The 15,922-nt window shown below is 40.9% G+C and overlaps 1 protein-coding gene across 1 annotated transcript in view; it reads right to left on the reverse strand.

The window, feature by feature from the left end:
- Nucleotides 1–15,922, reverse strand: part of dnah2 (dynein, axonemal, heavy chain 2) — a 294,787-nt gene that overhangs the window by 153,826 nt on the left and 125,039 nt on the right. Inside the window, exon 27 of the mRNA XM_062993580.1 lies at nucleotides 10,446–10,528. Coding sequence (XP_062849650.1) covers nucleotides 10,446–10,528 — 83 coding nt within the window. The remainder of the gene's footprint in view (nucleotides 1–10,445; nucleotides 10,529–15,922) is intronic.

Consider the following 15,922-nt stretch of genomic DNA (forward strand, 5'->3'; position numbering starts at 1 on the left):
AGTTGGGCCACTGAGCAAGACCCTTAACCCTCAATTGCTCAAACTGTATTCAGTCACAACCGGAAGTCGCTTTGGAAAAAGTGTCTGCTAAATGCTGCAAATGTCAATGTTGGCGGTTCAAATCCAGGCTGTACATCTGTATATGTATATATGACAAATAAAGTATATCTTCTTCATGTTAGTGTCACTGCAGTGCTGAGAATGATCCACCATCTGAATAATACCTGCTCTGTGGGGGTCCTGACCATTGAAGAACAGGGTTAAAGCAGGTTAAAAAGTATGTAGAGAAACAGATGGACTACAGTCAGTAATTGTAGAACTACAAAGTGCTTCTATATAGTAAGTGGAGCTGATCAAATGGACAGTGAGTGTAGAAACAAGGAGGCGGTTTTAATGTTATAAACAATCAGTGTAAGCTCATGAGCATTCAAACATCACCATGCTCCTTCATAAAATGGTAATGATTGATTTTTGGGTGGTATTAACTCTGACCAAGGATGCAATTAGTATGCAATTAGAATTAGTCACACCAGAGGAGATCACATTTAAAAAACCGCGTTCTTAAGTTTGAGTTACTTTGAAGAACCAAAAAAAAAATCAATGACTAATGCCTGGTAGGGATAAATCAGATAAGTGGAACACTTGTGTTAATAGCAGTGCCTGTGGAAGCAGCTCTTTTTTACCCAGAGTACGACTGAGGAACTGAATGGGTTTATTGTGTGAGTGAGTGTTTGTGCATCTCTTTGTGTGCGCATATGCTCTGAAGGGCAGCGTGAGCTGGCAACTTAACATCTTTTCCATTCACTCACTGTCGGATGGCAAGTTATCACTGAGCAATGAGAGCCATGTGCTGCAGGGAAACAACTCCAACAAACCGGTTTACCCCTCTCTCTCTTGCTCTCTCTCTCTCTTTTAGCCATCACCAGGCTTGGGTGGGGATGCTAACTGAATTGGGCTGCAGGTCTAATTCTAATCTGCAGCAGATGGCCAAAGCAGCAGCAGCAACAGCAGCAAAACAGCAACATGAAGTCAGCTCTGCCTCTATCCATATCTGTCAAACACACATACACACTGCATGGAATACACACACACTAGGTGGCAATGTTGTGCCTTGAAATACTGTAGTACTGGGGCGGCTACACGCAGGACGTGACGAGGACACAAATCCATGCAGATATTTCAGGGAGAGCTGCTCAGCCTGGGATTCTTGTTTGAGTTCTTATTTGAGGTTTCGGGTTAAATTTGGAGTGTAAACATCGTAAGCATTCAATCACGAGAAAAGACAAGCATGGACACACAGGAACAATGAAGCAGAGTGAACATGACTTCACTCGATGGCTATCAGCAAAAAACTGGTACACAGCTGTGTTCACATGTGCTGTACTGAGAATCATTGAGTAGTAAGTGTGAAAAAAAACCACAAACACGCTTTTCAGGTGATTATCCTGATCAGGGTCACAGTCAGTATGGATTCTCTACCACAAACGCAGGGTAAACAGCAGGAAAAGAACCTGAACATGGTCAAGTCAACCTTACACTAATTTTATTTTTATTTTATTAGGATTTTGTCATGGTGTACACACTTTGGGTACATTCATGACAGGACAGATAAGTAAGATTCATCAGTTCAAGTTTAATATTAAACTTTGGACACAGGGAGAACATGCAAACTCCACACAAAGGACCCAGACTGCTCCACCTGGGAACTGAACCCAGGACCTTGGTGCTACCCACCGAGCCACTGTGCTGCCCACCTTAAACGGATTTACTTACACATTTTGTTTGGAAACTGAGAACACTAACTAACACACACACCCCATGTCAATAAATCCATGCTATTGTAGTGCATGCAGAACGAGACCTGGTGTTGTCTTGCTAAAATAACCATAGACTCATCATCCCAATAAAATCCCAATATATGCCCCCGTGTCTAAGGGCACTGATGAATTTACATTTACAGCATTTATCAGCGGGTGGTATGGTGGCTCGGTGGGTAGCACTGTCGCCTCACAGCAAGAAGGTCCTGGGTTCGATCCGCAGGCGAGGCGGTCTGGGTCCTTTCTGTGTGGAGTTTGCATGTTCTCTCTGTGTCTGTGTGGGTTTCCTCCGGGAGCTCCGGTTTCCTCCCACAGTCCAAAAACATGCAGTCAGGTTAATTGGAGACACTGAACTTCCCTATAGGTGAATGGGTGTGTTTATGTGTGTCTGCCCTGCGATGAATTGGCGCCCTGTCCAGGGTGTTACTGTGTGCCTTGCGCCCATTGAAAAGCTGGGACGGGATCCAGCACCTTCCGTGATCCTAACTGGATAAGCGGTTAAGAAAGTAAGTGAGTGAGTGAGTGAGTGAGCATTTATCAGCCACTTTTATCCAAAGCGACTTACAGTTATGACTGAATACAGTCCCTGCTCCGGGACCCAGCGGTGGCAACTTAGCAATATAGGGGCTTGAACCAGCAGCCTACTGATTAAGTCCAGTTCCTTAACTGCTAAGCTACGACCGCCCCATGCAACCGCATTACCAACACACATTGGTTTTTGCTCTTTTTGCTGATCAGTCTGGATGGTCCTTTTTTTATCTTCGGCACAGAGAACTGGAAGTCAGATTTTACCCAAAAGAAGCTAAAAACAGTTCCTCTATATTTTGGTCCATCGGAGATGAGTGTAGGCCCAGAGAACTCTTTCTGCTTAGGCTTGATGTACGCTTTTATGTTCGTGTAATAGCATTTCAGATTGAATTTCTTAATGTAGCAGGGCTTCAATACAGCTGGGGGCTTGTTTTTTGTATGATTGTATGGTGGCCTTTAAGACCATGGCAATGTAAAGCTCGCTGTACTATGTACAGAGACAGCTTTGTTCCAGCAGCTGGCAGACCAGTTTTTTTCCCAGTGGTTTATGGATTACATCCAACAGTCCAAACACTTTTTTGGATTTTGTTACATGTACTGCAGTATGTATTTGTAATAGGTGTGTTTAAACAAGCCCTATTCATGTGAGCACAGAGAAGTCATTGGTGGTAGGTAATCATGATCAGTGATCAATAATGGAATTATGATTGATAAGGCCATGCCACAAAGTGAAATAACATTATAGGTGTATGTATAATCTTGATTAAGTTTAGTCACAGATCACAGTCACAAAATCCCAAGGCTGCCAACCCAGAGACGTCCATTACAGGTGTATAAAAACTTATAAAAATAAACTAGATTAGGTGGGTGTACCTGACAAATAATTAAATTCTCTACCTTAGGGCCAGTATATAAACCTACACTGATCAGCCATAACATTAAAACCACCTCCTTGTTTCTACACTCACTGTCCATTTTATCAGCTCCACTTACCATGTAGAAGCACTTTGTAGTTCTACAATTACTGCCTGTAGTCCATCTGTTTCTCTACATATCTTTTTAACCTGCTTTCACCCTGTTCTTCAATGGTCAGGACCCCCACAGGACCACTACAGAGCAGGTATTATTTAGGTGGTGGATCATTCTCAGCTCTGCAGTGACACTGACATGGTGGTGATGTGTTAGTGTGTGTTGTGCTGGTATGAGTGGATCAGAGTTTTTAAATACCGTGTCCACTCAATTAGACACTCCTACCTAGTTGGTCCACCTTGTAGATGTAAAGTCAGAGACGATTGCTCATCTATTGCTGCTGTTTGAGTTGGTCATCTTCTAGACCTTCATCAGTGGTCACAGGACGCTGCCCATGGGGCACTGTTGGCAGGATATTTTTGATTGGTGGACTATTCTCAGTCCAGCAGTGACAGTGAAGTGTTTAAAAACTAAATCAGCACTGCTGTGTCTTATCCACTCATACCAGCACAACACACACTAACACACCACCACCATGTCAGTGTCACTGCAGTGCTGAGAATTATTCACCACCCAAATAATACCTGCTCTGTAGTGGTCCTGTGGGGGTCCTGACTATTAAAGAACAGCGTGAAATGAGTCAGTAATTGTAGAACTACAAAGTGCTTCTATATGGTAAGTGGAGCTGATAAAATGGACAGTGAGTGTAGAAACAAGGAGGTGGTTTTAATGTTATGGCTGATCGGTGTACATACACAATGTTCAACTCACATAGTGTATAGCATCATCATTAATTCAAAAAAACACTGTCATTCATTACTGTGCAGCAAAGTAATTTAAAATTGATTTTGTCTCCAAGAGTACAAACCTGAATACTAAAAACTATGCTTAACCCAAAGCCAGAGAAAGTAAATTTAAAAGAGAAGAAAGGATAACACCGATGCATTCGTTCTTTCTCTACAGAGAATGCGTGTGTTAACAAGCATAGAGATTCGGTGGGAAGGCAGAGAGCGGATGAACGGCCTCTCCCTGCACTGCCACTATAAATAGGAGAGGAGATTGGCTTGTCACAGGGACCACTTTAAGCTCCAGGCTCCTAGCGCTCCCTCACTCCTTTTAGCCCTCTACTTCTTCTTTTTCAATATCCCTAACTGTCAGTGTGACACCCACCATTGTCCGTCCCTCCCATTTTTCCTACCCCTCTTACTCCTTTTTTCTATCTACCTTTCTCTCAGGTAGGCGTAAGAGGGCTGTGTGACTACAGGAGGATGACAGCTCCAAAACAAGAGGCACTACTGGTTTAAGGCATTTAAGATGACGATGTTTTATGCCCTACACCTTTCATTAGGTGAGGCTCATGTGCACACAACAGACTGTTAACAGTAAACAAAAGCAGTGAGCTTGTGTGGTGTAATGGTAAGAGCCACACTGAGTTTCAGGGGTACGAATCCTGGGCTCGGTTCACAAATACATAAGGTGCACGGTGTTGTGTGAAACTAGCCATTGAAAGGACACAAATGTTACATCTGTGGCATTTAGCAGACGCTTTTATCCAGTTTTAGCAATTGAGGGTTAAGGGTCTTGCTCAGGGGCTCACTTGGCAGTGGTGGGGCTTGAACCGGTAACCTTTTTTTCTATTTTATTTATGCATTTTCTCCCATTTTCTCCCAATTTAGCGTAGTCAGCTGGGGGATCCCTGATTGCAGTCGAGGTGGGTATATTGCTGCTCACACCTCCTCCAACCCACATGCAGCCTTTAGCGGAACCCTTTTTCAGCTACTCTATCTGCCAGTCAGGGTCCTTACACAGCGTTTGAAGACCCCACCCACATAGTCTGGTCATCCCGCCCTAGCAGAACTGTATCTGCTGCAGGCACTGCCAATTGTGCCTGCAAAATAGCGCCCAGCGGACCGGTGGCACCTTGAACTGGTAACCTTCTGATTACTAGTCCAGTACTTTAACTTCTGAGCTAACACTGCCCTAAATGCTGGGTCCAAGCACATATTAATATGAGGGTTGTTAATAAATATGCTCCTTATAAGTTTGATGATCCTCTCTACTTAGGCAGATGCCTATGTAGGCAGCAGGGCAGCTCAATAGGTTTTTAGACAGACCATGTGTCGGTGTTGGACTTGGCATTGATTCTACAAGTCTTTAGAAGTGTATTGAAAAAACAGAACTGCACTAATCCAAAAGATATTTCCTCAGCTGATGTTCGAATGATGTAGGTGGACAGCGCTGTCTAATACATGAGTCCAAAATCTAAATGGAGAAACAGGTTTTCAATTGTGTTAAGACCTAGTGACATTTTTATCAAGCCATTCAGTGACCCCTCGGCACTATGGGTAGGGGACACTGTCATCCTGCATGAGACCTATCTTAATAACATTGTATTGATTTGCAGTGGACGTTGCAGTGGTCTATCGGCCGGCTGTCTACACAGACATGACTGGCTATGTCAGAGGGAGGTGGATGGCCAAAGCTTTGTGATGGATTGACACCCTATTTGAGGTATTTCTGGCTTGTATTCCTGGTACCTGGCAACCGGTTGATGAAAATCAAGGGAATTAAATGATTTGCAGAGACCCAAACAAAGGCAGCAAAATGCACAGTCCTGCCTAAGAAGCACTAGTCAGTTGATCAGTCATGGTGCCTGAAGCTTCTACTATTTTTCTCTCATGCTATATTGATCCAAAGTTATGTTCACCTGGACCTGCTCAGCATTTCAATACATGTAACATAGTAGGATGTTAATTGCTTAATCATATCACGCATTGCACCTGTCTAAAAGCATTTGCACTCGCTACATTTCATTCATCATTGATTCAGGATTTTTCTTTAATTTAGATCTGGTCTGGAAGTACATTTTCACACAGATTTCACACCTGGAACAACCAAAAAGAGCAAAAAATGTTCCAAGTTTTAAATACAATTATAATACAGACAATCCTTTTATCACCCTCATTTTCAATTCACCCCATGCACTCGCGCGCACACACAGCTTCCTGCTGAATACGAATGTGTCCGGGGCCTTTCCAGGCTTTCAACCATTTCTGTTTCATAAATGCTTCTATTAGATTAGAGTGTTTGTTAGGCTTTAATACACGTAGCGTCTCGTCTCTGGTCTTCATTTCTCTCAGGCCTGTTGGAATAATTGAGAAGTCGTCGTGCTGTATGAAACTCCCTGACCGTTCCAATCAAACAACAATATGCTAATATCATCATTTCAGACGATGCAAATAAAGATTTCCTTCCTGCCCCAGAGTATCTATTTATTTTGAGAATGTCAAGTTTATGTTACATAATAGAAACCTGATTTGATTCGCTCTGGTCCTGTGGGTGTTTGAGTGAGTTTTATGAGGACTTATGTAATTATATTTTGTGAGAGCCCAAGGAGCCCTGTTATTGGGTGCTTTTGCGCTCTGAATCTTAGGTGCCGTAGACACTTGATCATTAAACGTGCTTTGCATTTACACTGGATCCTAATGCATCTTAGCCACATGCACTTATACTCACAAGTCAAAAGCATTGTGAGTGTACCTGATTCAAATCCGATTGCCATTCGTAAACTGTACAGCAAGCAGGGTATTGGTCATTGTTGATCAAATCTGATTGTGAACTGGTCATGGACATATTTTACCAGCTTTCTAATTGATTAATTTCATTTTTGGCAAATCTGTCAGGTATTTTTTGTCTGATATGAGGCCAAATAGAATATCCATTGGGAGGTGTGCACTTGTCAATGTACCTGTCCCAAGTCCCTGATAAAATAACAAGTACTGCACCAGGAAGGGTATCTGGACCAGAATAATTCACTGAACCCAGCTGAAAAAATGCTAAAAAAAATAACCATAACATTACATATGAGCAACCATGACACTGGTACTGGTAATACAACTCTGTTATAATACCTGCCTACACATGACATGACAGCATGATAGGTTAAAGACATTCTTACATCTGTCATGATGGAGGGTTTTGGTTTTTTATATGGATGTTTGATCTACTTTTTTGGCAGTATACAGTTTTTAATCTACTTTACCTTTGCTGGCTAAGTAACGTACTGTAAAGTAAAGTGGAGTAAATAAAGTATATATACATACATACATACATACATACATACATACAGTATATTCAATCAATATGCTACAACTTAGAGACTTACTAGAAACTGGTCGTTTAGTCAGACATTATAAAGGTGTGCTTTTAATTCAGAGTTTCTCTCTAGTATAACGCTAAACAATATGTACTGTAAGCCAAAAGGAAAATGACATTAACACAGGAACCCGAACCCAATCATGTACACACTCAAACACAATCACACACTGCAGTATGACAAAGGACCATGTTTAAATGCTTCACAGCTTTAACACTACAAAACACTCACTCACTCACTTTCCTAACAACTTATCCGATCAGGGTCGCGGGGGGAGGGGGGGGGGGTGCTGGAGCCTATCCCAGCTTTAAATGGGCACAAGACACAGTAACACCCTGGATGGAGCGCCAGTCCATCGCAGGGCAGACACACACACAGACCCATTCACCTATAGGCCAATTCAGTGTCTCCAATTAACCTGACTGCATGTCTTTGGACTGTGGGAGGAAACCCGAGCTCCCGGGGGAAAACCCACACGGACACGGGGAGAACATGCAAACTCCGCACAGAAACTACCCGGACCGCCCCGCCTGGGGATCGAACCCAGGACCTTCTTGCTGTGAGGCGACCCACTTAGCCACTACAAAACACTATATAGCCAAAAGTATGTGGACGCCTGAGACTAATCTTGAAGGAAATCCTACTATGGAGTCCCCATTACCCCACATGCCTTTATCTCCAATATTTTGGGGGAATTTGTGTCCATTAATTAGAAGTCATGTCCACATATATTTTATTTTCATCAACTGCTTTATCTTGTTCAGGGTCCTGGCACATACCTTTGACTGCACTAACAATAAAAATAACAAAACAGCTACAATGAAGCATGTTAACCTTGAGTGTCAGGTACAAAGACCATATCCAGCTTTTCTTTCAATTTAAAGTGCAACACTGTTTAAAAGTAAACCGCATCATAACTGATCTGATCCCTATTTAAATCATTATTATTGTTATTATTATTATTGTAGCCAAACCTGCTCTTTAGTAATATCACCAGATTAATGTTTTAAAGTAAATAATAGAACAGCTGTGTTTACTATTGTCAAGATTTAATATAATATTTACTCTTATTTAGTTTAGTTTCCATTGTTTCATGTTTTAGCACAGGAAGGAATAACCTATAATACCCCTGTTCATTGTGTAAAATAAATTAGAAGGGTTAGTAAGTGAAATTATGACTTAAATTTGGACAAATGTGGGTCCTGAGGCGAAACCAGTTTAAAAGTGCTGCATTACACTATCCATGAAATTACTCCTCTATAATTTCTCTGTATTTCAGTTCTTCTTCCTCTCTGTATCTCTTTCTTCCCTCTCACACAGCACACATTTTACACATGGGGGGGGGGAGGGGGGGTATAGAGTACACCCCCAAGAATCATTTTAAAATGCCAGATGCATTACTGTGCTCTTGCATGTAGCAGCACCTCCCTGCAGCAGACTATTCCATCTTACCGAGAAGTGGTATTTTAAGCTGCCAGCTTGCTTTAGTGCTAATATATTCACATCATGGAACCATAAGGTTGCATCTGATGAAGCCCGTAATGGGCCCTCTGTGGATGTCCGGCTCTCCTCTCTGCACAAAACCACCAATTACCCTTCGACTGGGAACACATGAAAGTTATGGTTCAATTAGGCTGTGGTAAAAATAATTCAATACATCAATTAGGCAAAGTCAATCAGGACAAGTTTCCAATTAAGAGGTGGAAAGCTGCTGAAGGGCGAGGGCTTTAACTAATGGAAACATTGAAGTGTGACTGTGGTCTGGTTTGGCTTTGTGTAGCTCTGTGTGTGTATACATGTATCTACGGACTGTGTCCTTTAAACAGTGTTTTTGATTGTTGGTTTTTTAAAGAAAACAGAATTACTCCATAAATCGAAACTTTCAGACCATGGCACTGGGAAGCAATCACTGGTTATACACATCCGTATTCTTCCAAACTCCAGGCGTTGAAAGAGGGCCCACAAAGCAAAGGGATTGATTTGGATGGAAAGAATGCTCACCCAGAGAGTGTGTTTGCGGTGTGTAAGTCATTTCTGTTGAAGGACCAAAAAATTACTCGGTGTTTGTTTACCAAGAAAACACAGTATGATACTTCTATTTGGAGTGCTGTTCAGTTTCACCGTGTTCCTGCTCCACTTTTATGCCAAAAGGGGAAAAGATTTGCTTTGTGGACAAAATATAACAGGGTTCGGCAAATTGCAAACCACAATCCTGATCCAGACCCTGAAGTGATTCTATCAGAACTAAAAAAGTTGTTCTGAAAAGTGAATATTGTTTTCCTTCTTCTGACAGAACTGCAGAAGTACCTGATGTGATTATTAGAGCTAGTGTTTATGTGCTTATATGAACAGAAATCCTGCTTATTGTCAAGTCTACAGAGAAGTAAATGTCTGGGATAGTAAGATGGTGCATTTAAAGGTAACACGTACAGAGAAAATCACAGCAGGACGGCACATATCAGAAACAAGTCCCACACAAATCTATGTCAAAGCACTTATTTGTATTGGGTTTAGAAATCTAAATGTAAAGTGTAAAGCTTTGAACATGCTGGGAGGTAAACTGGCATTTTACACCTATTAAAATGAATTAAATATTCCTAAACTATAATATGGCTTTTGTTCAGTTTTGGCTTTGACAGCAGAAGCTCAAAACGATGTTATTAGCAGTGACATTAATGACTAGTGATATTCAGTGTCAGTAATAATTATTATTGTACTTTCTCTAAGACACTGCTTTCTTACACATACGCTGATAAAATAAGACAGTAATAATACTAGGAACATCAATTAATTGCACTTTAAAGCATGAACAGCCATAAATCCGGCCCCTGAGGAGATATTCAGTTCCTCTCACTGGGACTGATGCAGTTCAGAGCTTAAAGATCTCTAATCATCTCATTAACTCTAAACTGCTTTTTACTGACACTTGGCTCTGACCTCTTGACTCCTGACCATATGAAGCTTTCTTTTCTTACCTCAGTCTGTGGTGACCTTTGTCTTTGTATGGAGCGATGTCCAAGCATATCTCCTCCCAAGTCTTAGTGATTCCCTCCAATGACTGTGGAAGATATAATAATGAAGCATTAGCATGGCTTATAACAGAACAACATGATATTACCAGTTGCAGCCTAATGGTTAAGGTACAGGACTAGTAATCAAAGGGTCGCTCGTTCAAGCCCCACCACTGACAGGTTGCCACTGTTGGGCCCTTAAGCAAAGCTCTTAACCTTCAGTTGCTTAGACAATATGTACTGTAAATCGCTTTGGATAAAGGTGTCTGCTAAATGCCGAAAATGTAAATATCATGGTAAAGGCTCTACCTAATTCACAGACCGTGAAATGAGCCACTTCCCGTGTAATATGTAATTTGCTGTAAAATTCAAAATGTAAGGTTTAGCAATTTAACATTTTTCATACATGTAGCGTATGAAATATGAGGCTCAATATACAGTATGAGGCCGTCCTAGCAATCATACGACAATATAGTTAGTGTAACAGACTTTTCTGTGGTGTATTGTGCTGACAGTGTTTGATGTACGTGTTTAGGTATTGAGTGCATTTTGTCCCTTTGAGGATTCAATAATCAGTGGAAAAGTGAGCTTCTCTACACATGTGATCATCTCTATGTAGTCTGTGCTGGGCCTCAAAAGAACAAGCCAGTACAGTATTATGCTTCTGATAGTTTGTCTATGTACAGTTTATTTCTTACTTTATAAACTTAGCAAACTCTAAAGACACTCGGTTACACTAGCAATCGGTTAGACAAAATGTCCAAGATGTTGAAGTGTAAAGCAGCTAAAAACAGTACTTGGGTAACTCAGTTTGGAAAACTCCCAACCAATTCTGTGGGGGGTGAAAACACAGAGAGGAATTTGAATTTTGAGGTATTTGAACATAAAGCCTTGTACCGTCTACTATTAAGGTAGGCTTTCATTTATTCTATCATTTAATTTAAGTGTTATTAAATGACTAAATTAAATTAAACTAGGTCCATGAAATTAAGCACATTTTCCCATAAATTTAGTGGAGCTTTAATCATAGTATATGAACAGATACACTCCTCTGAAAATTTAAGTGAGTTGTCATGTGATTTTAAAACTTTGCTAACCACTTTGATTCACATAGCTTTGATTCATAGCTTACACATGGAGTCTTCCAGTATTTGGTGGAAATCAATGGTCTTAACCTAGTAGACTATTAGCTATACAGAATCTAATTTCTGGTTGTTTACTAGAAAAAAAAAAAAAGGTTATGTGAACACACCCCAGTCAATTGCTGAGTAAATCTGTGTCTTTATAGAGGCTTTACAACTCCATTGAGCAGCTTTCAGTCTGAACGTGTTGATCTGATCATAAGCACAGCGCTGCATGCTTAAGCGTAAGCACAAACACCAGCCATGTGGAGTGGTCACATATCTTCTTCTTCTCCCTCATTCTCCCTTAGTCTCACTTTCTTTCTCTAAATCTAACATGACTTCTAAGTGAACTATGTTGTGCTTTGGAAGGGGGGTTCCAGACTCTTCACATAAGTCCATTCTCCCACTGCTGCTCACCCGTTAAAACTGTATTTTTGTAACCTCTGCAAGCGCAGAGCAGCACGTCTGGGAATTTCAAATCCGAGAGAGAGAGAGAGAGAGAGAGAGAGAGAGAGAGAGAGAGAGAGAGAGAGAGAGAAAAAAAGAGAGAGAGAGAGAGAGAGAGAGAGAGAGAGAGAGAGAGAGAGAGAGAGAGAGAGAGAGAGAAAGTCTCCCACAGTCTCCTGGCTGACAGGCAGTCAGTGGGAGAGACTCTTGGCTCTACTCAGCAGAGAAGGCTGTTGTGCAGGAAATTAATTGCAGGGCTCATTTCCCCCACAGCCACCGTGGAGGAGCCACCTTTAGCTGCTGCCCCTGGAGACTTACTCTAGCCAATAAGAATGCAGTATTCAGTGTAACTTTGCTTTTGATATTTATTTAATTAGAAATTATTATATTATATATGTATTAAACAGCTATACCTCAATATTTGCAGATTTTATTTTCAATTGCTATGTGGGAATATTTAGAACTTTTGCATAACACTGCAAAAACACACAGATGACATGTATGTAAGGAAACTTTACAATGAGTTAGTCATAAATGCATTAAACTTATGCATTATTTTCCACCTCAACCCATCTTTTTGTGTTGCTATTATTCTGTCATGTTTTACTTCTGTTCTGTTAATAATAAAGGTTTGGGGGCTAGAGTTATCTTCAATGGTCAGGACCCCCACAGAGCAGGTATTATTCAGGTGGTGGCTCATTCTCAGCACTGCAGTGACACTGACATGGTGGTGGTGTGTTAGTGTGTGTTGTGCTGGTATGAGTGGATCAGACACAGCAGCGCTGATGAAGTTTTTGAACACCTCACCATCACTGCTGGACTGAGAATAGTCCACCAATCAAAAGTATCCAGCCAACAGCGCTCCATGGGCAGCGTCCTGTGACCACTGATGAAGGTCTAGAAGATGACCAACTCAAACAGCAGCAATAGATGAGCGATCGTCTCTGACTTTACATCAACAAGGTGGACCAACCAGGTAGGAGTGTCTAATAGAGTGGACAGTGAGTGGACACTCCAGCAGCGCTGCTGTGTCTGATCCACTCATACCAGCACAACACACACTAACACACCACCACAATGCCAGTGTCACTGCAGTGCTGAGAATGATCCACCACCTAAATAATACCTGCTCTGTGGTGGTCCTGGGAGAGTCCTGACCATTGAAGAACAGGGTGAAAGCGGCTACAACAGTATGTAGAGAAACAGATAGACTACAGTCAATAATTGTAGAGCTTTAAAGTGCTTCTATATGGTAAGTGGAGCTGATCAAATTGACAGTGAGTGTAGAAACAAGGAGGTGGTTTTAATGTTATGGCTGATCAGTGTATACATAAACACCTTAATAAATTATTGGAATGCTATTAATAATGCTATTAGAAGGTTTCGGACTGCTCGTTCCCTTAAATAAGTGGTTTACTGCAAATCAAGTCAAGTTATTCTCACTGACCACCCAATTAATATAAAAGTGATTTCTTGTGATCAGAATGATTATGCCTTCATACACAGAGTGGTTTGATGAGTATTAAAATTACTGTAATCAACCCCCCAAAAAAAACACCTGTGTGAGTTTTTAGACTGATGTACTAGACAGCACTCCAACTAGACATCGCCACTATTCAAACATCAATTACATGCATATCCTTTAAAATAAAGAAGTTCCATGCATCAAGTACACTTTCAGATGCTTGTAGAATTTCTTCAAAGAAACTGAAGCTGTGCAGGCAGATCACAGAGGCCTATTACCTTAATAAATCCTAGTTCACACTAAAATATATCTCACTCAGACATAACCAATCACATGTTGGCCAATAGTGCTGCTGACATTCAAACTTGGATCCTATTAGTAATGGGCCACCCAAGCAGCTTCATACAACTTTTCCAACATGAAATATTTAATACTTGCTGATAATTGCTGACTCAGAGAGCTGCTATGTCCACAAAACCACAATACTTTCTAAAGATTATGCTTAATTTGTTCCTGAGCGATGGCGTAGTTACTATTATTAGCACATAGTATAAAACAGTGCCGTAAAGTATTTGCTGCTTTTGCATGTCACACTTAAATGTTTTAGCTCTATTTAAACAAATAATAATTTTATTAATTAAAGAAAAAAGAGGACACCTTAGATGGCGCAGCGGTAACACACGCTAGCCCACCAGTGCTGAGATCTCGAGCTTGTGAATTTGAAACTAAGCTCTGCTAGTGGCTGGCTGGGTACCTACATGCAGACATAATTGGATACCATCTGCCTGGCATAAGGAATGAAGGAATTCCGCTGCTGTACGCAATTCTGACCCCTGTGTAAACTTGTGACTTGTGATGGTGAAAAGAAGCGGTTAGGAACCACACACGTTTCTGAAGGGGGCGTGTTAGGTATGGGCCAGGATGGGAGCTTTCAGCAGTGGAGGAGAGATACAGTCAAGCCGGAAAGTCTGCACACCCCTTTCACCTTCTCCACGTGTTATTACATTACAGACTCATTCTATAATAGATTGAATTCATTTCTGGTCACAGAATTCTACACATAGTAGCCCACAATGACAAAGTGAAAGCAGGTTTTTAGACATTTGTGCTAATTTATTATGAATCTAAATGTAAAATATCATATGTACATAAGTGTGCACACCCTTTGATGACACCCAAAAGTGAGCTGAGGTGCATTTTGTTTTCACTGATACTGCTTGAGATGTTTCTACAGTTTAATTGGAGTCCACCTGTGGTAAGTTCAATTGATTGGACATGAATGGGGATTGCCAACACCTGCCTATATAAGGTCCCACAGTTGACAGTGCATATCAGAGCAAACTCCAAGCCATGGGGTCAAAGGAATTATCTGCAGACCTCAGAAACACGATTGTGTCAAGGCAAAGATCTGGAGAAGGGTACAGGAAAGATTGCTGCAGCTTTACAGGTCCCGAAGAGCACAGTGGCCACCATCATTCATAAATGGAAGAAGTTTGGAACCACCAAAAATCTTCCTAGACCTGAGCGATCGAGGAAGACGAGCCTTGGCCAGGGAGGTGAGCAGGAACCCGAGGGTCACTCTGACAGAGCTCCAGCGTATCCTTGTGGAGATGGAAGAACCATACAGAAGATCCACCATCTGGGCAGCACTCCACAAATCATGCCTTTAGGGTAGAGTGGCCAGACGGAAGCCACTACTTAGTAAAAGGCAAATGACAGAAAAATGCATAAATAGAATCAAATTGTTTTGTTGAATTGTTGTGCCACCTTTAGTTACAACATCTGCAACCAAATTCACTGGAAAGAAATTATTGCTAAATATGAATTAGTCAGAAATTGCTTTAATTTAGCCACATTTGAGCGTTTGTGAAAATAAACTGCCAATTTCAGGTCCTGCCACATCACCTTAATGGAATTAAAGTCAGGACATTGACTGGGTCACTCATTTTTATTTTCAGTAATGAATAAAATTATTTTAAAATTGTACTTCATGTTTACTTGTGTTGTTTGACAAGTTAAAAAAAGATAATTGTGTGTGACATGCAAAAAACAGGGGCGAAAATACATTCACAATACCATTACTTAGAGACTAAGCAACTATAATTACATATGTTCCTTAGTATACCAGTATACAGATTGAAACAAAGTCTTAAATATAATTAGTTCAATAATTAGCTGTTTTGGCACCAGTTTGTACAGTTTGCAAGTACTGGCATGAAATTAAACTTCTCTTATCAGCGTTCAGCTAAAATAAAACATTTTTTTAAACAGACATCATGCGTGGTTGACAGAGCCACAGACAAAACAAAACAAGCTTTTTCCCCTGATAAATGTAAAGCAGATGGATTAAAGTTCTTCAGGACAGATTACCCTCATATCAGACTAGATTGACATATATTTGATAA

The sequence above is a fragment of the Trichomycterus rosablanca genome, chromosome 4 (assembly GCF_030014385.1).
Source record: "Trichomycterus rosablanca isolate fTriRos1 chromosome 4, fTriRos1.hap1, whole genome shotgun sequence".
In the NCBI taxonomy this organism is placed as follows: Eukaryota; Metazoa; Chordata; class Actinopteri; order Siluriformes; family Trichomycteridae; genus Trichomycterus; species Trichomycterus rosablanca.